This window comes from Dunckerocampus dactyliophorus, chromosome 8, assembly GCF_027744805.1.
Source record: "Dunckerocampus dactyliophorus isolate RoL2022-P2 chromosome 8, RoL_Ddac_1.1, whole genome shotgun sequence".
In the NCBI taxonomy this organism is placed as follows: Eukaryota; Metazoa; Chordata; class Actinopteri; order Syngnathiformes; family Syngnathidae; genus Dunckerocampus; species Dunckerocampus dactyliophorus.
Genome location: NC_072826.1, coordinates 13,382,555 through 13,407,191, shown reverse-complemented (window position 1 = coordinate 13,407,191; position 24,637 = coordinate 13,382,555). Strand labels below are relative to the sequence as shown.

At 42.4% G+C, this 24,637-nt stretch overlaps 5 protein-coding genes across 6 annotated transcripts; 2 read left to right on the top strand and 3 right to left on the bottom strand.

Moving 5' to 3' along the window:
- The first annotated feature begins 4,975 nt into the window (after positions 1-4,975).
- LOC129186487 (transcriptional regulator Myc-A-like) lies at positions 4,976-8,233 on the top strand. Its single transcript, XM_054784804.1, has 3 exons — positions 4,976-5,393; positions 5,996-6,550; positions 6,900-8,233. Exons 2-3 carry the CDS (start codon positions 6,001-6,003, stop codon positions 7,472-7,474), a joined length of 1,125 nt encoding a protein of 374 aa, XP_054640779.1. The 5' UTR covers positions 4,976-5,393; positions 5,996-6,000; the 3' UTR covers positions 7,475-8,233.
- Positions 8,234-9,154: 921 nt separating this feature from the next.
- Positions 9,155-18,895, bottom strand: ergic3 (ERGIC and golgi 3). Of its 2 annotated transcripts, XM_054785176.1 has the most exons (14): positions 18,722-18,895; positions 17,447-17,517; positions 16,699-16,786; positions 16,508-16,627; positions 14,950-15,046; positions 14,691-14,856; positions 14,485-14,542; positions 13,428-13,442; positions 12,913-12,944; positions 12,498-12,594; positions 11,024-11,088; positions 10,786-10,922; positions 10,163-10,218; positions 9,155-10,093 (listed from the first exon to the last, which is right to left on the bottom strand). In XM_054785176.1, the coding sequence occupies exons 1-14, from the start codon at positions 18,807-18,809 to the stop codon at positions 10,014-10,016; spliced, it is 1,170 nt and encodes a 389-aa protein (XP_054641151.1). In that variant the 5' UTR covers positions 18,810-18,895; the 3' UTR covers positions 9,155-10,013. The 2 variants fall into 2 exon arrangements, with proteins under 2 accessions (XP_054641151.1, XP_054641152.1); XM_054785177.1 differs by lacking the exon at positions 13,428-13,442.
- romo1 (reactive oxygen species modulator 1) lies at positions 11,256-12,393 on the top strand. The gene is made up of 3 exons (XM_054785180.1): positions 11,256-11,416; positions 11,923-12,053; positions 12,146-12,393. The coding sequence occupies exons 2-3, from the start codon at positions 11,923-11,925 to the stop codon at positions 12,252-12,254; spliced, it is 240 nt and encodes a 79-aa protein (XP_054641155.1). The 5' UTR covers positions 11,256-11,416; the 3' UTR covers positions 12,255-12,393.
- A 240-nt stretch (positions 18,896-19,135) lies between the features above and the next one.
- On the bottom strand, positions 19,136-22,181 carry LOC129186687 (homeobox expressed in ES cells 1-like). The gene is made up of 3 exons (XM_054785179.1): positions 19,977-22,181; positions 19,777-19,878; positions 19,136-19,658 (listed from the first exon to the last, which is right to left on the bottom strand). Exons 1-3 carry the CDS (start codon positions 20,130-20,132, stop codon positions 19,509-19,511), a joined length of 408 nt encoding a protein of 135 aa, XP_054641154.1. The 5' UTR covers positions 20,133-22,181; the 3' UTR covers positions 19,136-19,508.
- A 1,023-nt stretch (positions 22,182-23,204) lies between these two features.
- Positions 23,205-24,623, bottom strand: LOC129186686 (B9 domain-containing protein 2-like). The gene has a single exon (XM_054785178.1). The coding sequence runs from the start codon at positions 24,385-24,387 to the stop codon at positions 23,860-23,862; it is 528 nt and encodes a 175-aa protein (XP_054641153.1). The 5' UTR covers positions 24,388-24,623; the 3' UTR covers positions 23,205-23,859.
- Between the last annotated feature and the right edge of the window lie 14 nt (positions 24,624-24,637).

Genomic DNA, 24,637 nt, shown 5'->3' with positions numbered 1-24,637 from the left:
CAGAAAAAAAACAGTCATTGTCATGAGTTTTCCTCACAGATTTGCAGCTGGATGGCAGAACAATCAGTGCAGGTTCAGACAGAAATGCAGCTACAGTAATGAATCTACCTTTTTGGACAATACAGTCCGCTTGCTTTGGGGTCAGGTGGTGCAGTGACCCAACAGGTCCAGCAGATGGAACAAAACCCTGTTGTGTGTGGCAGCTTGTGTGGCACTTTGTAACGTGTAAAGCATAACTGTCACTGTGTGTGAGTGTGTGTATGTTGTTGTAGTGGATGTTGCAGTATGCTGTTGCTGATAGCACTCAGAGGATGAACAGTGTGTTGTCTGTTTACTGTTGATAATTCAGGATTCACTTATCTGTCCAAACACAGCCGACTACACACACACACACACACACACACATAAGCAACTGATTTCCTCTCTACTAGTATTCAGAGCAAGGGTGTCCAAAGTGTGGGGGCCATTTGCGCCTCGTGGCACATTGGTCAATGGTAAATGGTCTTTCACTTGTATAGCGCTGTTCCACCTCCAAGGCACTCAAAGCGCTTTGACACATTTACCTACTGATGACACAGCATCAGGAGCAACTGGGGGTTCAATATCTTGCCCAAGGATACTTTGACATGATCGCGGGAGGACGGAGGATCGAACCAGCAACCTTCAGGTTGGGAGACAACCTGAGCCATGCCACCCCCTAAAAATAATATTTACTAAGAACAACCAAAAAAAGCAGCAAAAAATTGAAACATCTGAATAAATTTTACAAGCATACAGTCAACATTTTGAGACAAAAAAAATTGTAATCTAACAAGAAAAGGACGTAATTTTATGAGAATAACGTAATATGTTGACAATAAGGTCATTTTCGTGGCACAAAGTTGAAATATTAAAGAAAAAGTACATTTTTTCTTAAAGTCGTAATACTATGAGAAATGAACAGAACAATGAATAAAGTCGTCATTTTTGGAAAATTAGTTTGCAGAAAAAGTTATAATGTTACAAGAATAAAGTCAAAATATTATGGGAATTAAGTCATAATTATGAGAAAAAAATGTACAAGAAAAAAGTTGAAATCATTGGAAAGTGAAAAAAAACAGCTGTAATTTTACGAGATAAAGTCAAAATATTAAGAGAAAAAGTCATATTGTAACGAGTAAAAAGGTCGCAATTTTACAAGAATAAACTCAAAATATTCTGAGGAAAAATAATGTCATTTTAGTAGCATAGAGTTCAAATATTAAAGGAAAATATGTGTTCTTTTTTTAAAAAGTCTTAATATTATGAGAAACAAAGTTGTAATTTTCAGAAAATTAGGTTGGGGAAAATGTTATAATATTAAGGGAAGAAAAAGTAAAAATATTATGGAAGTAAAGTCATCATATTACAAGATTATTTAAAAACTATCCATCCATCCTTTTTCTATGCCGCTTATCCTCATTAGGGTCGCGGGGGCATGCTGGAGCCTATCCCAGCTGACTTCAGGCGACAGGCAGGGTACACCCTGGACTGGTCGCCAGCCAATCCCAGGGCACATATAGACAAACAACCATTCACCATTCATACCTATGGACAATTTAGAGTCGCGACTTAACCTAACATGCATGTTTTTGGAATGTGGGAGGAAACCGGAGTACCCGGAGAAAACCCACGCATGCACGGGGAGAACATGCAAACTCCACACAGAAATGCCCAAGGGAGAATCGAACCCAGGTCTTCCCGATATCCGGACTGTGACTGTGTGGCCACTACACCACCGTGCGGCCCTATTTAAGAACTAAGTATGTTGAAAATTACAAAAAAATAAACAACAGAAAAAAATCACCTATGTCAAAAAGCTGAGATCCAGCTTTTTCTTAAAATATATATAACTTCTTAGCATATATACAAAATATATAAATACAAAATATCTATATATATACAATTGCATCCTTTAATTTCTCCGTATATGGCCCTTGGTGGAAAAAGTTTGGACACCCCTGATTTAGAGCATACTATATTTTTGCAGATTTTCCCTTGTCCAAGCTGTATAATTTAAAATGCTTATTGGATTGAAGCATATCTGCTGATGTGCGTTTGCTTCAGAAGGAAGGATGTGGCCTAAGGAGATCAGCACCTTCTTTTCCTCAGGCAAAATGGGACAAAAAAGACATTTCATTGACTCTGAAAAAAGGAATTCAAAGCGATATCAGGGATGATCACAGAGCCATCCAATGACGAGGTCTGCTCACCCTGTCTCCGAAGTGGTTGAGGAACAGACCCGCTACCTTCCAATCACGAGGTGGCCAAACAACAACAACATGTAATTACATGCTGAGACATGTCGTCCTGCACATATGTCACTGAGACCATCTTCAGAGGGCTTTAGTGGTAATTAGCCGAGTACAGCGACCTGAGAGTGCCTCAGTGGGTTCATTTACACGTAAAAGTGAGGTTAGTGTCTTTGATGAACACCGCAGAACCACACCAAGGTTGAGCCCTCAAGTAAACGCTTTCCCCTTCTTCTCCTTCCAGCGGCTGACTGAGGTGAGGCGTGAGGCTTGTTCCCGTTAAAATTCCTAAAGGGAGCAAAAAAATAAATAAGAAAAGCTCCACCCAAACCACTGGAAGCATTCACCACGCAGCTGCTGGTGGTCTTTGCGGCGAGATGCTACTGAATATTTAGAACAATAGTTAGAGGCCCGCCGCATTCCACACCACCTTCTCCTGTTCCGCTTGGAATATCCAAACCAACAGCAGCTTTTCATTGTGGTCTGGTTTGAAATTTGATAAATCAATTGTTGCTGCTGAAGCATTTCTTTTTCACAATAGATGATGGGTTTGTAGACAAACATAGCACCGATTAAAAATGAGGGGACCCAAAATGGAGCCCTGCGGGACTCCTCTCACCAGCTGTGGGAATGCCATGTCCACACATGCATGGCTATTTTCAAAAACGCATATTTTGATGCATTTTGGTCTAAACGTATGTTTTTATCGTATGTTTTTACATACATATGTTTTTAAAGATGGACATTTTTGAAAATTCATCCTTGGTGAAGGCTTTCCAAAGGTCAGTGTTCAGCGTTTGTGTGGATGGTGTCTCATGTCTTTGGAACTGTGTCAAACAATCTAATTCATCTAAAGGAGTGATTTCAAAACACTGTGCCGTGGCGCACTCGTGTGTCGTGAGAGATCATCAGGTGTCCTGCGGGAAATGATCCAATTTCACTTAATTGGTCCGAAAAGTATTATTTATTTGCTACAAATATCGTATCTTTGTTCGTCTAGCTATGCCAGCGATGTATACAGAGAGGCAGAACAATTAAATGCTCTTCCATTAGATTAAAAGGCAGTGTGCTAGCATGAATTAGCTTGAGACAAATGTGTCGGGGATCTCTGTTGTAGAGTAAACAGTCGTCCCTCACCACTTCACGGTTCGAATTTTGCGGCTTCACTCTATCACAATTTTAAAAACAAATATTAATAAATAAATCAAGCTATTTCATGGTTGAATATGGCCGTTATTAGTAAAAAAAAAAAAAAGAAAAAAAAAAAGCATATTTAAACAAATTAAAATTTTTTTTGCCTAAATTTAGCATTTTCAAGCATAAAATAGAACTATAAATATACAAATATAAGGCATTCAGAAGGCGCATTCAAGTCTTCACAACTACTATTTCACGAGGTGTCAGTAATATTACTGTAATGTTGGGTGAGATGCGCAAAGGCACCAGCTTTACTTGATCGCCGGAACAACAGGCTTGAATGATCTCGACAGGCACAATAATCCTTAATAAAATACAGGCTACTGTTGAAGCCATAACACAGACCAAGCTGAAACTCAAAACAGAACCCCTGACGTCACTTCCTGTCCATCCCACACTCATCTCCTCTAGCACTTATTTATGTGTTAAATAATGATGAAATGGTAAATGGTCTTTCACTTGTATAGCGCTTTCCACCTACAAGGCACTCCAAGCGCTTTGACACTGCTAGCACATTGACCTACTGATGATGCACATCAGGAGCCACTGGGGGTTCAGTATGTTGCCCAAGAAGAACCTTCAGGTTGGGAGACAATCACTCTACCACCTGAGCTCTTATTATGTTTACTATATTGAGTAATAGGAGCGTAAAGGCGACTATAGGGGTGCTATTTCATGTTTAGAGGGCTGTAATAGTGTTAAAACCCTTATTTAGAAGGTCATAAAAAGGTTTTCTTAAACGAGTCTACAAATTTCCATTCATTTGGTTTGATTACTTGTCTGTATCAAAAAATGACTATCACGTTGTTGTCTTAATTTCGTCCATGTGACTGTCCCGCGTCTTCTGTTCGTCACGTGGATGTGGACTTTTCTCAGGACAGGCAGACAGGCTGACTCTGCTCCCCGGAATTTAGGGAAAAGTGAGCGTCTGTCAGATCAAGTCTGTCATTACGCTTTTTGGCCAGATCCTGCGGTGACGCTGCAAGAGTTGTAATTTGAGGGGAAGGATGGGAAGACGGTGACAAGTCCTCTGCCTCTCTGTGTCTGTGTGACCATAGCGACGAAGAGAACGTTTCTCACTTGTCTCATTTTGTCCCAACTCACGTCTGAAACGTGTGTCCTCCTGTTGTTCTAAGGAAAGCTGCTAGATACGCTGTCAATGTATTTTATTGACACCTCTCTACTGCCACAGTTGTCAGCACATCTCCAAACTTTCAGGAACTTTGGTTCTATAGCAATTTCTATTTCCTTCTATTAGAAATTGAAAAACAAAGACAAAGACGAATATATACATACGCAATTATATAATTACACAATGGCATGCAACATAGAATACGAGGTGCATGTTTTGAGTGTGACACATGTTCACGCTTTTGTGTGCAGCGTTTCAGTAGTAGAAGACAGTGGAAGAGACATACGGGCAGTAAAGAGACAGACAGGCAGAGGCAAACCCTCTCCTTTCTATCCACGTGCGTATCTTTGCTCATTTTTTACCGCCATCCATTTCCTGGAATCATAGCCTGCGCTCATGTCCCTCCGCCTACCGGGCGAGCTAGACCCCGGTTGGACGATAAATTACAAACAGACGCCTTCGTCGCGGGTTTTCTCACAAGGACCCAATCCAAGGGGCGATCGTTGACTTTAACTAATCCGTAAGCCTCGTTAAGGTGAACGCGCGGTGGAGGGGTTGGCGCGATTTTCTTTGTCGCGTAAGGAGAAAGGATAGGAGCGCTGCGGCCGGACTGACCACACCTACTTCACTGGTGTGAGAGTAGCGGGTTAGTACGCAAGCACCATGCTGTCTTGCTCCCACTTAAAGTTTACACGCAGAAAACTTCTCCCCACGAAGTAGTCATCACATCCACCCTCTCTGTGGACGTTTAAGTGGAACTCCTAGAGACACCTCGTACACTTTGTCATCTACCGGTAAGGACGTTTCCTCTTTCTCTAACGTGTCTTCATGACGTACTCGCTAATGCTTGAAATGGCAGCCGCACCGACAGCGGCGTCCTAGGCTGGGAGACTTCAAAGATGCCAAGTAATTACACCTTGTGGAAGACCTCTTTAGGAAACGTTGACGTTTTAAACCGCTTATTACCATGTCAGTATATGTAATTGTTTGGTCTCTTTTGTGCTTTTCATGTGTTAGAGAGCAGATCGGCCTCTGGTAAATCCTGAAGAAAGCTAAAATAAATAACTTGTACGGCTATTAGGAGGCGCGCCGGTGTTAAATGATTCATGTGTGTCATGTTTGTGGGCTGCCGCGGTCCATAGAGGCGTTCTTTTAACTCTTACCTGTGCACAGCGCACACGCACAGTGTAGCTTTGTTCTGCATCCCAACCTGCTATACATCCACGCACCATGTGCTTCATGACAGGACCCTCACACCCTGCAGACACGCAACACTGCTGCACTCTGTCTAATCAGAGGCTGTGAATAAATGCACATGTTCTGTTTGGATAGTTTAGTGTTCTTTTCTCATCAGCAGAGGGTCCAATTTAAGGTGTTTTCTTTCCTTTCCATGTAGGAACAATGTATATTACGGAAGAAGGCATGGAGGAAATGCCTTATGTCTGTTCCTTTTTTGATGAAGAGTTCTGCCAGAGTTTGATGAAGGACCTACAGTCCCTACCGACTCCCCCCCAGTGTCTTTCCATGAAGGTGGGCCTGTGCGGTGGTGGCGGCAAGCCTCTCTCCAAGGGTGACCAGCTGAGCTACGTGTCGGACATCCTGCTGGAGGACCAAGACACGCAACTCAATTGGAACTGCTCATTCTTCCACTCGGATGACGCAGAGAAGGACAGGGTGTCCACCGAGGGGCCACCCTCAACTCTGGAGGAGAGCAGCGAGGATGGGCTGTGGAAGTGCCTGGCCCCGGACAAGAGCCTGGAGGAGAAGCTGGTGTCCTCCATGCTGGGCTCCAGCCCACTGCTGTCTGACATCGACACCAGCATCTTTGAGGGGCTGGCCGGGTCCATGCTGGACTGCCAGAACCTGATGGAGACCCAGGAGCCCAGCGAGGCCACGTCGGACTACGGAACGACTGACTGTGAGCTGTCTAATGACTCGTCCAGCGACTCGGGTAAGATGAAGCCCTGTGAAGCACATACTTTTTGTCACTCGGTTTTAATTGCAACATGGACCAGAGCGGCCTAACGGACATGGCCGTTAATGTTTAGTGGTGCTGAGCCCACACTGACCTTTGAACTCTGCTTATCTTACTGCTGGCTGCACACCTGGAAGACTTTGATTGACATGTTGCTTTTTTAAGAGTGTGGACGGGTCTTAGCTGCTGACTGACAGCTTAACTGTGTGTGTGTGTCCTAATTAAGTCCTAATTAATTTTTGTGCTGGAGCCTTCTGGACTGGCTGACTATTACTGTCACTGTAGCATGTCAAAGGTCACTAATGTGTGTGCTTGTGTCTCGCAGAGGAAGAGATAGATGTGGTGACGGTGGGGCACTGCTCCTCCAGCCCCCCCGCGGAGCGCTGGGCCCGCCAGCAGAAGGAGGATGAGAAGCAGCGCGCTCTCCAGCGCCACCACCTCGAGATCCAGCAGCAGCACAACTATGCCGCTCCTCGCCCGGCTTCTCCGTCGCCTTCCTCATTCAACAAGCACTCACGAGGCGGCGACAGGCTCTCGCGCCCTTCTCACTCCTCCTGCAGCTACTACTCCTCACCGTCCACGCACTACCACAACCACCACAGGGAGAAGCGCTCGTTCCGGAGCTCTGCGGAGACGGAGGACGAGGAGGAGCGGCGGCGGACGCACAACGTGATGGAGCGCCAGCGACGCAACGAGCTGAAGAACTGCTTTGTACGGCTGCGCGACAACGTGCCCGAACTGTTGCACTATGACAAGGCGTCCAAGGTGGTGATCCTGAAGAAGGCCAGAGACTGCATCTACGGCCTGGAGGACCACGCCTTCAGGTTGCAGGCCAAACAGGACAAACTTCGAGCCAAACAGGAAGAACTGAAAACCAGACTGGAGCAGCTCCGCAGGTAATGGAGCGGCACAGAGGGGGCGGGGCTTGTACAAGGGAAAAGACCATGGACAAAGACTGAGCATTGACTTGAGTCAGGAGGATGTTTCACACGGACAAAAGTGACACTTGATAATTGTGTTGGTAACAAGTGTAGACTTTGTACACATTTTTATGCCTTGACTGCTCACTGTTATATGACGCACACACAAGCTCAGTTTATTGTGTTGTCCTTCAGGACGTGAAACACACTTGAACGTATTCAGGATGTCTTGTAGCCATGGTAACCAATGATCCCTCATCAGCTCTTTGATTTTCAACTTCTTTGCTCAACTTGTGCTTGCGTGCGGTCCACCAGCAAGCAGACTGTCAGGACTGGCTTTGATGCTTGTGTTTGTCAACAAACTGCTGTTTAGTTCTTCAAGCCTCATCCAGCTCAAAGGTAGCCATCATCCGCAGCATTCAGCTTGCAGTCAGCCAAAGTTTGATAGTTGGCTGTCTAAAGACTCATGCTTCCTGCTGGTGTCTTGATGACACCTTCAGGTTCTGCTGGGAGGAACACCGTGACAGCCATGTTGCTTCCTATTCATGGACTTTTCCAGTTGGTTGTCAGCAGCTGTATGGTGTTTCCCAAGCAAACATGAGCTGAGGTGTAAAATACCTCATTCACTATTCCCAACATTCCCAGAATCTGACTTAAATGACTTCTTGTTTGGTGCGTGTCCTTTAAAAGATAAAGTCTTATATTGTTATTTTTCCGAACCTCTACAGACACAATAAAACAGCATTGCAGGTTGTAGCATTTAAAGTATGTGATGTTTCCACAATTATGATATTCTTTTTATCATGGCCATTTTTATTTATGGCCATTAGCATTAGCACTGGACTGCACAGTGCAGTAGTTAGGATGTGGTCACTAGCGTCAGCTAACGCTATTTCACTGAATGAGGCCTCCCAATGAAACTTAAAGGGTTAACGAGAAGAAATCGTACAAATGATATAGTAATGACATTTCCAGTATGAAAGTGTCCTCACAGGACTGACACCCCCACAGGAAGTTACTCATATAACCGTTTCGTTCATTTGTGTCAATGACAAGGACATTGTCGCCATCTGGTGGCCGACAGACGTCTCTGCTAAAACCTTTCTATTTCTATCGTAAAATTGAAAATATAGTGAGTGCATTACTGTAATGAAAACAGTTAAGTTAGGATTCGGGCTGGATTTAGAGTTAGGGTTTCAGCAGTGGCGGGCAGTGCATTTGGTACCTGGGCCTACAGTGGGGACTTGACCGGCCAGAATTTCTGTTAGCAGACTGTTAAAAGTGGTAATAAAAAGTGCTGCGTTAAGCACTTTTTAATAAATACACTTTAAGCGGCACAGCCAAGAAACATGCAACAAAAATAAAATAATTAACTTAAAAATAAATGTATGCAATTTCATAGGACTAATACTAGAATTTAAGTTGTAAACATAAGTCAGTGCTTCTGGTAGTGGTTAGGCCAGCAGAGAAGGCCATGCTGGCCCTAACTTCAGTTAGTTTTACGGATCAGGTTTCGGATTAGGGTTCGAGTAAGGGTTGGGGATGTGTTTCCGGTTAAGGTTTGCGTTTGGGTTAAAGTTACCAGGATTATGGTTGCATACAAACACACTAATCCAAACCCTAACTACCATGGTGTGTGAAAATGGAATAGCTCTTATTCAAGTTGATCAGAGTCACATTTATTGTCTGCCATTTAAAAAAACAGTGAGGACAATCAATATATAAATACATTTTTCCACACACACACACACACCCACACCCCTGATTTTCACTGTACAAAATTGTACAACCATTGGACATCATTCAGACGTTCTTCAGACAACATTGTGTCACAGCTGGAGGAGGAGGTCTTCACTGCTTTATTGGACCAAGTAGAAAAATAGAAACGCTAAAAGTGTTGTGACTAAAATGAAAGAATTTTTCTGTAGTGTCCCTCAAGGAGAATTAACATTAAATCAGCAGAACCCTTAAGAAGAAGAGAAGCAGCCCTAATTCAAACAATTAACATGAGGTGTTCTGTCGCGCTCCCCTCGTTCTTCTGTGCAGCCTTTAACACAACTTTACACTTGCTGTTCTGATACTTTTGGGCGATCTCTTGGTAAGTGGCAATAAAAATGAACAACTTTCATTTGCAAACGCATGTTGAGATGACCACTGACGTCATCTAGATACCAACGTCAAGGTGACACAAGACAGAACACAAAAAAGGAACACAGCCATAGGACAAAAAGGAGATTCCATGAGGATGACTGAATGGCAGCGCCATCCTGTGTTCAGTTAGTTGAGGTGCAGTTTGTCTGTCCCGTCAAGGGGTAGACGTTGTCCTTCCACGAACCAAAAAGGAAGACGGAGGACCCGGCTGATGCTGAACGCCTTTCTTTGTATTTTCGTCTCTGCACAACTCAAGACACAAAGATGTTCGGTCCTCTGCCTGCCTCGCGCTAGCCCGTCCATCCGTCCACCAGCGTTGCGCTCGGGGTCGCGCCACACAGAGGCCAGCAGGAGCGGATGGGGCGTCATTAGGAGGCTTTGCCCAGCTCTATCTTCTTCTGGATGGCGCGAGCAGAGTGGTAGATGAGCGAGTCGATGAGACCCGCCACTGCAAGAGGAGAGAGGAACACAAGTCAGCACTGGGGTGTGGTGAGGAAGGTGGTAGGTGGCATTTAACCTGTAAAAACGCCCCCGATGATGGCGCACACCCCGGTCAGGAAGTGAGTGAAGGATCTGACAGAGAAACATTATTCAACCTTAAAGCATTGTGTAACGTTATGTCATTTCAGAGTACTTGATCTACGTCACGACTATTCAACTACATTTTGGGAGCCACATTTTTATAAGGCTAAGGACCGGGGGCCTGAATTCTCCCTTCACTGTTATTCTTATATTTTTATAAAAATATAATGTAATATATAAAGCTGTGCCCTGTGATTGAAAGGCAAGCAGTCCAGGGTGTAGTCCGCCTTTCACTGAAACAGGCTCTAGCTACACAACACTGAATAGGATATGCAGTAGGAAATGGATGGATACATAATGTGTGTCAAAGATCCTCTGTATGACAGTTGCGCTTTGCTGTTTTTAAGGTCCGATTGCGAAAATGTTAATCAAAGATCTTCTGTAGTAACAGGAGTTTGCTGTTGTTTTTTGAGGGCCTGCTGCCAAAAATACAAGTCAAAGATCCTTTACATGACATGACTACTCGCTACTCTTTATAATTCTGGGCCGGATTTGGCCCGTGGGCTGCCAGTTGAATAGTCCCGGTGTAGAGTACAGTATGTTTTGAGTATGTCCCACCTGTGCTTCTCAGTCAATTTTACCATCATAGGTGACAGCTCATACAAAACAAATACACCAGGCAAGCCCTGGTCACCTATTAAGCCATTCGCAACTTTTTCATGTCTGGTAACTGAGAACTGGTTGGTTTTGACAACCTGTAAAGGCAAAAAAAAAAGCATACAAGTCACCATAACAATTTAATCAAGCATAACATTGAATAGCATTCATTAAATAAACATTTCAAAATAGCACTCACCTCTCCATCAGTTTTCATATAAATGGTGGGAACAATTTTCACAAAATATTGGTACATCATTGATGCTGTAGAACAGAAAACACACAATTTTAAAAATATTTGTAATCACTAATTTGCTGACAATGCGAGACAAGATGAGATTTTATTTTCCATATCTTGCCACAATGTATGTACAAAGCTTGCAATACTAAAATCAGTCACCGCGTGTCGCTGTTGGTATGCCATGGCAGCTAAATTGCCATCTTGGCTAGATTTCCTCTATCGTTCAAGTTCCAACTTCCGGCTATGGAGATCTGACAGAAACACATTTAAACGCTCCTAAGCTCAATTACGCGTTTACAGCTTCAACCGAGGACCAGCAAAAGAAGCTTGTTGTAAAATATTACATTTAAGGTAATAATTTATTCGAGTGTGCGCTTCCAACGTGTTGGTAACATTACTGTATCGTCTTTTTCCGTTAAGGCCACAAGTGACATTAGCCTGCTCGCTAGTTAGCATGCTAAGCTAGCACCACAGACGATGAAGAGACGATAGACTTTCCCCCCCACACGTTTACGGAGCTAGTGTTCGTCACAACCGTTACAGAGTACTGAGAACAGTAAGGTCATGTCACACGAAGCTACCATGCACCATTGGCGACAACCTGGTTCTAATGACTGGTTCTAATCACTTGATTAGAACCAGTCTTCAAATGATTAATAACTGCATTTTTGTGAATTGTTGGAATTCTCACGATTTTTGAGAATGGCTGCAGTTTCAGAGCCCGTGTCTCCGTTTAAGTACGGCAAAACATAACCAGCACGTTAGGAAGGATTTACTATTTTACGACAGTGTTGTGGGTAGATTGTAAAATGACAAATGTGTTCTTAATTCCGTCCTCTGCACATCTTCATTCTCAGATGCCCGTTGCTGTCGGACCATACGGGCAGACCCAGCCCAGCTGTTTCGACCGGGTCAAGATGGGTTTCATGATGGGCTTTGCTGTTGGAATGGCAGCAGGTGCCATGTTTGGTACTTTCTCCTGTCTCAGGTAGGCTCTCTGGTTTGTTTACACAGCCGCAGACATAAATATGTATCTCTCTGCTCATGAGCTGAACACTGGCGGATTTTCACCATCTGCAGAATTGGAATGCGAGGACGGGAGCTAATGGGAGGAGTTGGGAAGACCATGATGCAGAGCGGGGGTACGTTTGGCACTTTCATGGCCATTGGGATGGGCATCCGCTGCTGAGGAGAAAGCACCTCTGTGCAATCCAAATAAACCGATGGGACTTTTACAATAGCAGCCACACCTTGGTGTCCACTCAGTCATGTCACACTGCCATCTTGTTTCTTCCATTAAAGAAACCCCCACAAAAGTGGCCAAATCATTTGTAACATGTTGTGTTTTCTAACACTGGCTTTCTGTTTTGCAGTCGGTGCCATACGACAGGTATGAAAGTAAAAAAGTGCTGAATGTTAATGCTGGACTGACCTTGTGGTGCCATGGCATGTGTCCCGTCCAGAGGGTTCACAATGCCGGGGTAATCCTTCCCAAACGACAGGTGTTTTATCAGATGGGTCATGTTGATCTAAAGAAACATCACAGATGTTTGGATTGGACAATAATGTCAAAAATGTCCCCTCTACGCAACAATTCAATTAAATCCCTAAAGTCATACAATTACAATTTTGACCCAAATTTGGGGAATATATGCATCAGTGAAGTAAGAGGATTATAAGTCAAAGCAGTAAGACTCCAGCATCACCATATGCAACCTCACTTGTTAGCTAAATTAACAGACTTTTAAACCTCTTTCCAGTGAGAAAGTTCCCACCAAGATGATGCTGTATATCTATTATGAATCAATCACTGTCCAGCACAAAAAAGGACATAATGTATTACTTACATTGTCTAACCCAAAACTCTGTAGGTCATGAACTGCAAACACAAAACAAAGCAACAATTAGTTGGAAATGTTACATGAATCACTTTTGTGGAGCACATTGACACATCAACCTGTGTGAGAAGTTTCAAGTAAACAACACTTTTGACACGAGGGCCGTGACCCTTTTGGGACTTAATGATGGCGCCACCATATGGTTGACTGGTTGCTTAGAAAAGTTAACAGCACGGCACGCGCAGTGGGCATGTATACTTTACTACATTTCAACGGTTCTGCAGGAGACCAAACTGGAAAAGGAAGAGGCCACTACAATTACCTTTCGTCTGTAATGTATTTACTTACACTAGGTAAATAGAAGTCAGTGATTCAAAGCATGTGTTAAGCTTGGACGAATATTCTACTCATAGCACTGAAATCTCAACAGTAAAGGTTGTTTAAAAAGAGCACCACAAACAAATCACCAAAAACAGCCATTGTGTCAAGGAATTCAAAAGGTCTGCAAAGAAGGGAGGACTTACTTTCCACAGCGTGCACTGCAGAAAGAAGAGAGAAGAAACACCAAATGATTTTTGAGAGACAACACACCATAGTCATGTACAAGCTGGGGCTGAACAGCACTTTTAGGCTTTCCTTTATTAGTGTGAGAAATGTGGCTTAAATTGATTGTATGTCTAAAGTGTCAATGCAGCCCCAGAGACATGAAGCAGTGAAGGCTGGGAGAGCAAAAGGGAAACATGGAGGCTGGATGTTCATTCCCCAGTGGTTCTTGTCTCCTTGTTTCTGCTGCTGTGCAAACTAAAAGTGTTAGTGTCGCTAAATAACAGAAAAACAAAACAACTGTGAACTCAAGGAGCCTTTGTAATAATAATGGTGCCTGTTGAGATTTGTTGCTGTTTAAATAAAAAAACACGTGGAACAGGCAAACGAAACACCATGTGGGAGAGGGGGGGGGATAAAAAGTCTTGGCACAATCTTGCTGCTGTCATAAATGTGTCTTGTTTAGTGTAATGCTGCTAACTAACAAAAGACAAACAGCAATGAGCACAGGAGAATACCTTAGCGGAGGTAAAGGAATGAATTTTTGAATGAATGGATGAAAATGTAACTGGTTAGCATTGATGGCCACACAGTCAGGAGATCGGGAAGAATCTGGGTTCAAATCTCCGCTTCTGTGTGTGTGTGGAGTTTGCATATTCTACCCCGTGCATGGGTGGGTTTTCTCTGGGTACTCCGGTTTCCTCCCACATTCCAAAAACATGCATGTTAGGTTAATTTATTTAATTAATTTAGATAAGCCTGTGTTACGGCTCTGATAGGTTCTCAAAAAGCAGAAAAATTTGCTGGACTGACTTTTCCCTTCCTTTCCATGTCGGTACCATTCACACAGAACAGTGACACGCAGGAGAAAAGCGGTAAAATGCCAATATTTGGTGGTTCTTACAAAGACAGATCATCTCCACAAGCATGAAGATTTGTTGAGATTGAGATTTGTGACGTGCGTTCAGAAACCTTTTAACAGGCCACTGAGGGAGTTCTTGAGCAGAGTGGACGACAGACTGCGGGGTTCTGTCTTACCGTGAACGTGTGACTGCTGGAAACTCTTTCCTGGAGCAAAGTGGAAATTTCCTGCCACCTGAAAGTCCAAGAGTCATTGTTTAGGGCGAATCAATAGAACAAGCTTCATTAGCTGAACTATATACAGTATGCCCCACAGGCTTTTCTTACATGACTTATTCCCATGCTGACACACATTCACTGTAACATAATGTATTTTTTGGTACCTTGTTGACTTCCAGAAAGCCGTACACTTGACAGCCTTCGTTCTTCTGCTCCTGCATCTTCTGCGTGAAGCCCTCTCTCTTGCACTGCTCAATGGTGTCGGCGCTCTTGAAAGCCCAGCCTCGCCTACGGTACGCCTCCCGCACGTCGTCACAAGTGTTGCAGCATCTATGGCACCAAATAAAGCACAAAAGCGCTTTTAAGGAGCTCTAAATGAAGCTAAAGGCGCTGTCGGGCACATAACTTGGGCCACCGTCTTACTTGAGTTCGTCCGTTTCTGCGCCATAGCAGCTCTCGCAGCGATTTGGATCAAGTGTGCTGGGGTCAAACGTCACGCCGTCATCAGCTTGCCCAAGTTCTACATGGAACATCAGCATAGTTAAAGTGTCATCGTTTCATGAAAGCATGGTGTGTTCAATTTATTTTTTTTTTCCCTCACGTGCATTACACTTGCCATACTGTTGTTTACAATGAATTCATCAATGGTATTCATGCTGGCTAAGCAGTTTGCGCCTCTTACCGCTACTTCAACATTGGTTCTGTTGCTGTTGCATTGTGCAATATGCTTGTTAGTAAATTACCATGTTGTCAAAAAGAGCTACATTTTCCACTTTCTCCTGCACTCTAAATCATTATTAAAGTTAAAAAAAAAACAAAACTTATGTGTAATTACATTTTGGAAATAACAAGGGGTGTCATGATTTCCTCAGCTCATGAGAAACTACATGACCTCATCATGATTAGGGATGTCCGATATTGGCTTTTTTGCCAATAACACATACAGTATGCCGATACTGTCCAACTCGCAATTTCCGATACCGATTTCAGCCGAAACCAATATGTGTAACATCACATATCTCTTGTGGTGGAATTAACACATAACTGTAAGCTAATGGATACAGCATCAGTAATTAGATTCTCAACGTGGCTGTAAACATCGTACAAGACTGTAAAACATCTGAGAAATACTTGCGATTAGGCTTAGGCTGTGACATTTGTTTTAAAAGTCAAGAGTACATTTTTTTGATCATCAAAAAGTCCAGGGAAGAATATGAACTGTCAATTTTCATGTAGGCCTAGCGCTCTTAGTGCAGTAGCCGTGGCAGAGCCAGAAATGTTTCATTGGGGTGGCCAAGGTGAGACCACTACTCACATAAGGGTGGCAATAAGTTCATTCCTGAAATGTCTAGATGGCCCTGGGGTGGCCGGAGAGTGGCCACCATGTAGCTCTGCCACTGTGCAGCAGCATGCTGTATTCGTTTCCACGCCACACAACAAATTGCATGTACACAGTAATTCCAGGACAAAATTAACATATTTCGCAAACATGTGAGTTTACGTCACGATAATCAGTACATCAATTAACCGCACGATAAATAAAAACTAACTTGATAATTTTGCCGACCTCGATAAATTGACATGCGCATGCGTGTTTGTTGGCGCTAGTGAGTGTACACACAGTGTGTTTTTCTCTTTTTTTTTTTGTTTATTTTATTATGTTGTTAGTTTAATTTATTTTATTTAAAAGCTCTTGACATTACAAATACAATGTTAAATACTCTTGAGAAATTAAAGTTTATTGCTTTTGATACGGTGTACTTGGATTATTATGCCATATATGTATTATCATTACATTCATCAAAAATGGTGTCCAAATTTTGATAATATTGTTTATCGGCAAATAATTTGTAGGACAATTATCATCTAGCAAAATGTATTACTGTGACAAGCCTATACATGACTGACTAAAAAAATATAACAAACAGCTCTTTAAAGCCAGTCAAGATCATTGCAAAATGGTCAAAGGTCAAAAGTCTACCGTGTCTCTCTGCCTCTTGGGTGACTGGCTTTAGGTCTTTGTCCAGCCGCTGCTTGAAGAGGTTGTGCTCGACGTCCAGCTGCTGCTCGCCTGCCACGTCCATGGCGTCGATGCTGAGATCTGACAAGAAGAAAGGTGTCATCATCACAGAGCGCTTGAAAAAATATCAGCGGGCCGTGGCCGTTACTCACAGGCGCAAGGCATGTGAGGGAAAATGATGTCGATGTTGATCTTCAGCTTGTCTCCTCGAGAAGTGTCCACGTACAGTTCAGGGTGAACCTGCGGGAAACAGAACAGATTGTGTTCCACCTCTTCTGTATACAAAATTTAACATGTGTTCATCATGGTGCAGGTAGCTCAGCCATAAATCCTTAAGATTAATCGATTGTAGAGACATGCACCAGGTATCGCAAGACTAGCAACCGGTTGACAGTCCGTCTCTTAACGAGAGCCTGGGCTGCCGGCAAGAGGATTGTCGCACATTCTTTATTGCATTACTTACCATGACTGAGGACGAGAACGGATGTAAATAGTAGCAATACGTACATTCTAGCAGGCTAATTAATCATATATTAGGTATTGTATAAAACAAAAAACAGAGATATCATCAAATTAAAAGCACTCATTGAATACATAGCCACCATCCACCAGTACGAGCCTGGGGTTTGTTTTGCAGAGACAAGATCCTTCTGTTTTTAAAACATATAACTTTTAAATCGCATCGTAACCTGTGTATTTAGATTTTAATCGAATCGTCCATCACAAAGAGATTCCCATCCCTACTAACAGTACATAACATCCAGTAAAGAGGCAGAGAAATCCTCACTATATTCTACCACGTGGCCTTACCCCTAGCAAGTCAATGTTTCCTTTCAGGTGTTCACACAAGTGACCTGTTAATTATAATATTCTAGTTTATGAGTGAAGACGCTCACTCACCTCTTTCGTGAGATAGTACTGCAGTTCTGAAATGAAGAGGATTAACATGAAGATGCCACTGATGATTGTCACTGTGGAATACAGACAAAGAGTCTGTTAGATTTAGACAGTGTTGGGTCCAGACACACTGATCCCTCCTCAGGACACAAACTTACTAAAATACATCATGTATTACATAGTACTAGTATTTATCATGTACAGCATTTAACATATTCCGGTTCCCTCCCACATTCCCAAAACATGCATGTTAGGTTAACTGGCGACTCTTAATTGTCCATAGGTATGAATGTGAGATTGAGTGATTGTGTGTCTATATGTGTCCTGCGATTGGCTGGTGACCAGTCCGGGGTGTACCCCGCCTCTCGCCCGAAGTCAGCTGGGATAGGCTCCAGCATACCCGCAACCCTAGTGAGGATAAGCGGCATAGAAGATGGATGGATGGGACATTTAATATTTACTCCACAAAAACTAATGGAAAATATCCTACATGTAAAAAAATAAGATGTACTGTCATTGTATGTATTAGTTTGTCAAAGCTTTGTCTTCTACTCCTCATCCGCTGCACACAAACGGGTGATTTGTCAAAACACGCACCCTTATTGTCTTACCTGTGCGTTTATTTTTCTGTCAAATACATCCCATGGTGGCGCTGTTACTAAACCCCCAAGTTTGACCCCATTAGTCGGGCTGACTTGAAATTTCTCACACAGCTTTTTTGAGCTACAAAACACCCGCTGTAAGTTTAGGTTGTTTAGATGAATCACCATCAAATTTGGTACATATTTTAAGTTGACAGACAAGCACATGTCTGTAAAATGGTGATTGATGAATAATTGGTTGAAAAACATGGCCGCTATCAAAGCAAAACGTATTTTGCAGGGGCACCTGTGGAACTTGGTAACTTATTGTCCATAAGTGAGTGACCATTTGCATTTAGGTAGTATATAAAATAAGCATATAACATTTATATACAACGATAGCTGTTAATGAGGTCACAATTCCGCAGAAAGCAAGTTACTCAGAATGTCATAGCAAATATGTCAATCACAGTGTATCCAAAGGGTCGACATGTCATGTTGTAGAAGGTTGCTATAAATGTTACATTAATAATTGGAGCTTTGCTGTGCAAATGCTTCAATGGCGTACTGTGATTGACGTTAAAAACTTGACATGTTTGATTTATTATAAGTGAGGGAAATGAACCGGTTAGCCTTGTTGTTAGCTGAGGAAGCTAACGACTGTTCTCTCTCGCACAAACAGAAGCCAGCATCTCACCGGTCGCACCGCCCCACGTCTTCACTCGGAAATCCTCCAGAGTTTTGGGATAGGCGTCAAATTGTTTCAGCTTGGTGAGCGTGTCCATTTTATGTAGGAAACAACAAACGACAGGCGCCAACGATACAAACAGAACTGCAGCTGGGCTCCGAACACACACATCAGTCCTGGGGTATCACTTCCGGGATAGAAGTCGTGGCCTGCGTGGACCAATTAGCGCCGGACGCGTCAACCAATCTCCCGCCCCTTTTTCTTATGTATCTTGATTGGCTGCAATGGAATGTATGCCAAAAAAAGAAAAACACTGCAAAGCTATGATGATATATTTGTTTATTGGTATATTTACTAAGAATTACTAATACAATTTCATATAATATAAAGAATAATCAGATAAATTATGATCAAAATGATGGACTAGAAACGTTTCAAATATATCAAGTCAAGCAACAAGAGAGAGAAAAGCAAGGTTAAGATGCTTGATTTACTATGTTTATTTTGGTATAAGTCAGAAAACAAAACATTCATATATATTCATATACACACACACTGATCCAGTGCAGAAAAATATACACCAAAATAACAGGGTGTCAACATTTTAATCATGTTTATCAGGCAACATAATAGTTAAAAAAAAACAAAACACCACAAATTATGTATTTTTGCTCACTGGGACAACAATGTGAATGTCTGTGAGTCCTGTGATTGACAAGCCATCAGTCCAATGTGAGCCCACCCTGGTTCTTCTCTTTAGCCATGTTGATGGATGGTGAAAAATAGATCTTTTCTCTCATTCCTTCTCATCCCCCACCTGCTGGTCATTGCTCCTCAACTGACTCATGACCTTCATCCTGAGGTCAGCAACGGCCGACTGTACCATTCTCAGTCTACTCTCTCTGAGGAATCGTCTTAGTTTGGCCCGCCGGTTCTGGAACCATATCTGAAGTGTTCAAGAAAATAAATAAGAACACTGTAAACCCCCATAAATTGCACCATCTGAATAAATAGTGTATTTGTTTTTAAGTGTATTTTAAATGTGTGTGTGTGTGTGTTTTTACCTGTATGCGGTCCTCATCCAGATCCAGTCTCCCGGCCAGATGTTCCCTAAGCTGGATGCCTGGATAACAGTTGACCTGAAACACAGCTTCCAGAACATTCACCTGCCACACACACACACACACACACACACACATAATGAAGCCCTCCAAAGATGCATGATCAGCATACTCACAGGTTAGTTATTGATTTGGTTGATTACTTGGTGATTCGTGAAGGCAGTTCGAGGTCTACGTCCGATGTACCAGCTAGAAGTCGGACTCTGTATGTTCGCCCAGGAAGGATGACGACCATGTTGTTGATGGTTCTCTTCGTCTGACTCGATGTCTGCATTTAAACAGTCATGTGACACACTCATACCCAACTATCTATCCATCCATTTGCTATACTGTTTGTCCTCACTAGGGTCGATGGGATATGCTGGAGCCAATCACAGCTGACTTTGGGCAAGAGGCAAAGTACACCCTGGCCTGGTCGCCAGCCAATCCCAGAGCACATATAGACAAACAGCCATTCATACGTATGGACAATCTCCAATTAAGTCTCCAATTAACCTAACATGCAAGTTTTTGGAATGTGGGAGGAAACCAATTAGTCACTAAGTTCCGCCCATGCCCCAGCAAATACATTTTGCTTGATGGCGGAAATGTTTTTCAATCTTGCTCAAATTTTTACAGACACAAGCTTGTCAGTCCCCTTAAGGTGTATCCCAAATTTTGTGGTGATTCATGTAAACACCCTCAGTTTACAGCGGGTGTTTAAGTAGAGCGCATTGAGCTGTGTGAGAAATTTTAAGTCAATTTTAAGTCAATAACAGCGCCACCATGTGGTGTACTTGTCAGAAAAATAATAGCACAGGCAACACAGTAGAGGCGCATGTTTTGACAGATTTTCACCCTTTTGTGTGCAGCAGTTCAGGAATAGAGGAGTTCCACAAACAAATATCGTACATACAATGCACACCTCTTTTTTTGGAATCAGCATTCAGACATAGGGACTTTCAGGCTTTATTCTCAAGCAGCACATCACCTATTAACTGTATGATTTGTTTTGAATTGTGACACAGATCAACTAATATTTGTATAAGTTTTCAGATTTCTACAAACATCATCTATCATACAAGCACCAATACCAGGTTATCAGGGTTTTAGGTTTATGCATGCAGGACTACAACACTAGCAGAAATGTCAAAGAGTGTGTACATTTTGTTTTTTTTCAATGTAACTGTGCAGCTAACACCTCCGTGTATTTTTGGAAAACAAATGCAAAAAACATGCTAGTTTATCGTGTTGCTGGTGTGATATCCCCTATAGCTGCCAATTAACAATGCATAAAATCCTTGTTCAGAATACCTCAGCAATGCATGAAAGTGCATCTCATTTTGACTCACCCGTCCGGTCCCAAGGCCTGTGGAGTTTTAAGCAGGTTCTGGGGCGTTTTTGCTCCAAACCCAAAATCCGCTCTATGGAAAACATACTTTGGGTTGCAGGAACCACAGCAGAGGCCATTATCAGCTTAGTATGAATATTTTTAAAATGAATTACAAAACAAGCTTCCCTTCCTAAAAGGTGGCCATTGAAACGCTATTCTACACTTATTGTAAATAAAACTAGCACAGGATCTTAGTTTGAGATGTTGTCAAATGTTCCTGGCGTCTGTCTTCGGGGTGAGGAATGCCGCTTGTTTAAATGGGAGCGAAGGACTTAACAACACTGGCTACCAATGAGAATGAAGATGTGCTTTTTTCCATGTGAATGAGATCCCCTGAGGTTCCAAACAGCAGATAATATGCTGTGTGTGTGTGTTAGAGTTTGAAAGACAACACGTTTGAATTCTTAGTGGGCTTAGTTCAACAAAATAATGTCACAAGTCCACAGGAGGATGGGGGGCATGCTAATCTGCTTTCATTCTATTTTCTATTATATCAAATTATGGATTATAGAAGTCCGCTGCTGGTGGGAATACAATCACTGGCCACTTCAAGCACACCTGCACAATCTAATCCATCCGATACAAGACATACGTCAAAACATGTATCAAAAACTCCATTGTTTTCATTTAGGTATTCATTTCACAATGTGTTTGAAATTGTACTTGTAGTTTGCAAATTATGGTGTACAACGGTAACTGTGATCTAATCATTTGAAGGCACCACTGCAAACAACAACCACAACAATAAATATGATCTTGTAGCGGATCCCTTCAGATCAGGGGTGTTCAAAGTGCAGCCCAGGGGCCATTTGCAGCCCGCAGCCATTTTTTAAATGGCCCTCGGCACATTCTAAACATAAAATTAAACAGGAAAACTAAAAAAAACAAACAGGAAATATGGAAGAAAGAGCAATAATTTTACGAAAATAAGGTAAAAACATGAGGAAAATAAAGTTGTAATAATAACAGAGAAAAATGGTAATCTTACAAGAAAAAACGTTTTAAATTTACAAGAATAAAGTCGTAATATTATGATGAAAAAATATTTTAGAAGCATTAAAAATAATTAAAAAAAAAAAAAAAATATATATATATATATATATATATATATATATATATATATAATTTTTTCAAAAGTCATATGAGAAATAACAAAACAAAGTATCCATTTTCAATTAGGTTGGGAGAAATGTTATATTTCAAGAATAAAGTCAAAATATGTTTTGAGAAAGTCATAATATTACGAGAAAAAATGTTCACGAGAATAAAGTTGAATAATTTGTGAAAAAAAAATGTAGGGAGAAAAATTTCATATTAATCATACAGATGGAGGCTGCTACTTATTTAAATATATTGAACTTCTTGGCACATCTACATGGGTTGGTTTACAAAATATAAAACATCAAAGTTGCCCCCACATTGTTTGATTTTTCAGTATGCGGTTTTAGGTGGAAAAGGTTTGGGCACCCCTGATTTAGATGGTGCAGGTATACCTAATGAAGTGTGCCAAACAAATAGCCATGGTCACAAATGAGTCTAGTAAATATTAAGTGCTTGTGTGGCGGGCAGACTAGACTGTTGCATCAATGTAAAATTTGTGAAATGAAGCAAAAATAGACAAAAGTTGAGGTTCAGTGTCTTTGGACTCTCTTTGGATCAGGATGTGCATAACTCTCTGCACAACACAAAGCAAAATCACCATCTTTTCTTCAAAACTGCCAAAGTAGAAAATGAGCCCAGAAGAAGCCACAGCGATAATGACGGCAATAATAATAATGATCCAGATTAATGCTAAAGCTATTAGTCTAATCTGTGCTAATCTGTGTCACGTTGTCATGCAGATGAAGCACGTAGCATCTGAATACAGGTTGAAGCAGCGGGGAGGAAAAAGCTTTTCATGGGAAGATTAGTTCCTAATGAAAGCCCGGAGCAGTTTTAAACAAACAGCACACTTGTTTATTTCGCCCCCTACACCCCCATCCACCCAGATGAGCCCACGTGGGGTAGGCCTACAAACCCACCACTTGATGGAGGACAGCTTTGTAAAAAAGCAGGCTTTGCTACACATCTTAAATATAGCCTGGAGCTCTGCCAACTATCTGTCAGTCATTTACAGATGTGGCATCTGTACGTTTGATAATTATGTTGTTCCGCAGCAAACGGGCTAACCTTGCACGATGTTGCTGTTAAAAACGTGACTATAATGTAGCACTGTAGCTGACATAGTGTTTCTTGCCATCGCTTATGTCCTGTCCCACTATGTTGTTGTGAAATATGTTATCTATTACATTGTACAAATGCAGTTACGGTGTTAATGTAAAAAGTGCACAATAAAGCTTGTTGGAGCCACACACTCTGGAAGACAGCCATGGACACAGCTCACTGGCATTAAAGCTACAGACACACAACACCACACGTTCCCAATAGGGACTACTAATAGCACTTTTAAACTTACACTATTGTGTGACATTTGGCATGTATTGTAAATTGGTAAAACATAAAAAATCAATTGGCAAAACATTAAAAATAATTTTATTGTATCAGTATCAAAAGTATCAAAAGTATAAAATAGGTGCGCAAAAGCACATATGTTTGAGTCCAAGTACAACAACTGAATAGGAAATGTCCAATCAAAGTGTTTATTTTGTTGGACATTAACTGTCCACGCCATATTTGTCAAAGTGTCTCATGATGACGTTAAGTTCCAGTTCCACAGTCCCCATGGCGGCGGTGTGCAGTCTGTACCTGTCCGCCCCGCTGTAGATAAGGTCCGGGCTCCTGAGCTGGAGTCCTCCACCGACGAACATTTGCGACAGCTGCTCCTGCCAGGAACCGAGAGGCCTCCAGGTGGCACATCTTATTCGATGGTGTCCAGGGCTGGAGGGTACGTGGCAGTAGCCGTACCCGAAGAGCTGGCAGCGGCCGAAGGAGTCCTGGTACCACACCTGGAGGTGAAGCTTCGGCCAGCCTTGGAGCCCCTTGGTGGCGTAATGCACATCAATTGGGTGGCTCCAGTACGCCGTGTCTCCTGTTTGAGGGGTGTCCACCTGAGTCTGACCCTGCTTCAAGCCGGAGAGATGACGCCATGCTCCTCCGGTGTGGACACCCCATTTACAAAAGAGGCTACTCTGAGGGAAACCTGAAGCCCCGACGAGCTGACCGATGACGTGCAGCTCCGCCATGTCAATAAGAAGTATTTAGCCTCTTAACTGCTAGCATTACAGCTACCGTCTCCTTGGTAACCCCGCCACTGACAGTCTACCTGCACTCACTTAATTCCTGCGCTTCGATTAACAACTCAATGCGCACTTGTATATAATAAATTGTGTCGACAAAGACTGATACTTTGTAGTTGGATTGGAGAACTGAAGCTTCCCGCAAAGACAAAAAACAAATCTCAACACTTCCTTGTTTCGAATCTTCTTCGGGGAT